Raw genomic sequence first — 825 nt, 5'->3', positions numbered from 1 at the left:
AAAGGTGAACCAAAGTAAACAAATGCAAGAAGTTGCTAGTACTGGAAAGGTGAACCAAAGTAAACAAATGCAATAAGTTGCTAGTACTGGAAAAGTGAACCAAAGTAAACAAATGCAAGAAGTTGCTAGTACTGGAAAGGTGAACCAAAGTAAACAAATGCAAGAAGTTGCTAGTACTGGAAAAGTGAACCAAAGTAAACAAATGCAAGAAGTTGCTAGTACTGGAAAGGTGAACCAAAGTAAACAAATGCAAGAAGTTGCTAGTACTGGAAAAGTGAACCAAAGTAAACAAATGCAAGAAGTTGCTAGTATTGGAAAGGTGAACCAAAGTAAACAAATGCAAGAAGTTACTAGCCCTCGAACAGTAACAAATTAAACAAATGTCAAAAGTTACTAGTCCTCGAAAGGTAAAACGAAATATAAATGCCAAAAGTTACTAGTCCTCGAAAGGTGAACAAATGTACACAAATGCAAGAAGTTACTAGCCCTCGAAAGGTAAAATGCCAAAAGTTACTAGCCCTCGAAAGGTAAAATGCCAAAAGTTACTAGCCCTCGAAAGGTAAAATTCCAAAAGTTACTAGCCCTCGAAAGGTAAAATTCCAAAAGTTACTAACCCTCGAAAGATAAAAGGCAAAAGTTACTAGACCTCGAAAGGTGAACCAAAGTAAACAAATGCAAGAAGTTGCTAGTACTGGAAAAGTGAACCAAAGTAAACAAATGCAAGAAGTTGCTAGTACTGGAAAAGTGAACCAAAGTAAACAAATGCAAGAAGTTGCTAGTACTGGAAAGGTGAACCAAAGTAAACAAATGCAAGAAGTTGCTAGT

At 36.4% G+C, this 825-nt stretch overlaps 1 protein-coding gene across 1 annotated transcript in view; it reads left to right on the top strand.

Annotated features, from left to right (window-relative positions):
- The window catches only part of LOC137657491 (homeobox-like protein HDP1), a 639-nt gene extending 563 nt beyond the window's left edge, over nucleotides 1–76 (top strand). Inside the window, exon 1 of the mRNA XM_068391830.1 lies at nucleotides 1–76. This exon is cut by the window's left edge and continues 563 nt beyond it. Coding sequence (XP_068247931.1) covers nucleotides 1–76 — 76 coding nt within the window.
- Nucleotides 77–825: the final 749 nt, after the last annotated feature.

This window comes from Palaemon carinicauda, chromosome 18, assembly GCF_036898095.1.
Source record: "Palaemon carinicauda isolate YSFRI2023 chromosome 18, ASM3689809v2, whole genome shotgun sequence".
In the NCBI taxonomy this organism is placed as follows: Eukaryota; Metazoa; Arthropoda; class Malacostraca; order Decapoda; family Palaemonidae; genus Palaemon; species Palaemon carinicauda.
Note: the sequence above shows the minus strand (reverse complement) of the source record. Positions and strands in the feature narration are given on the sequence as shown.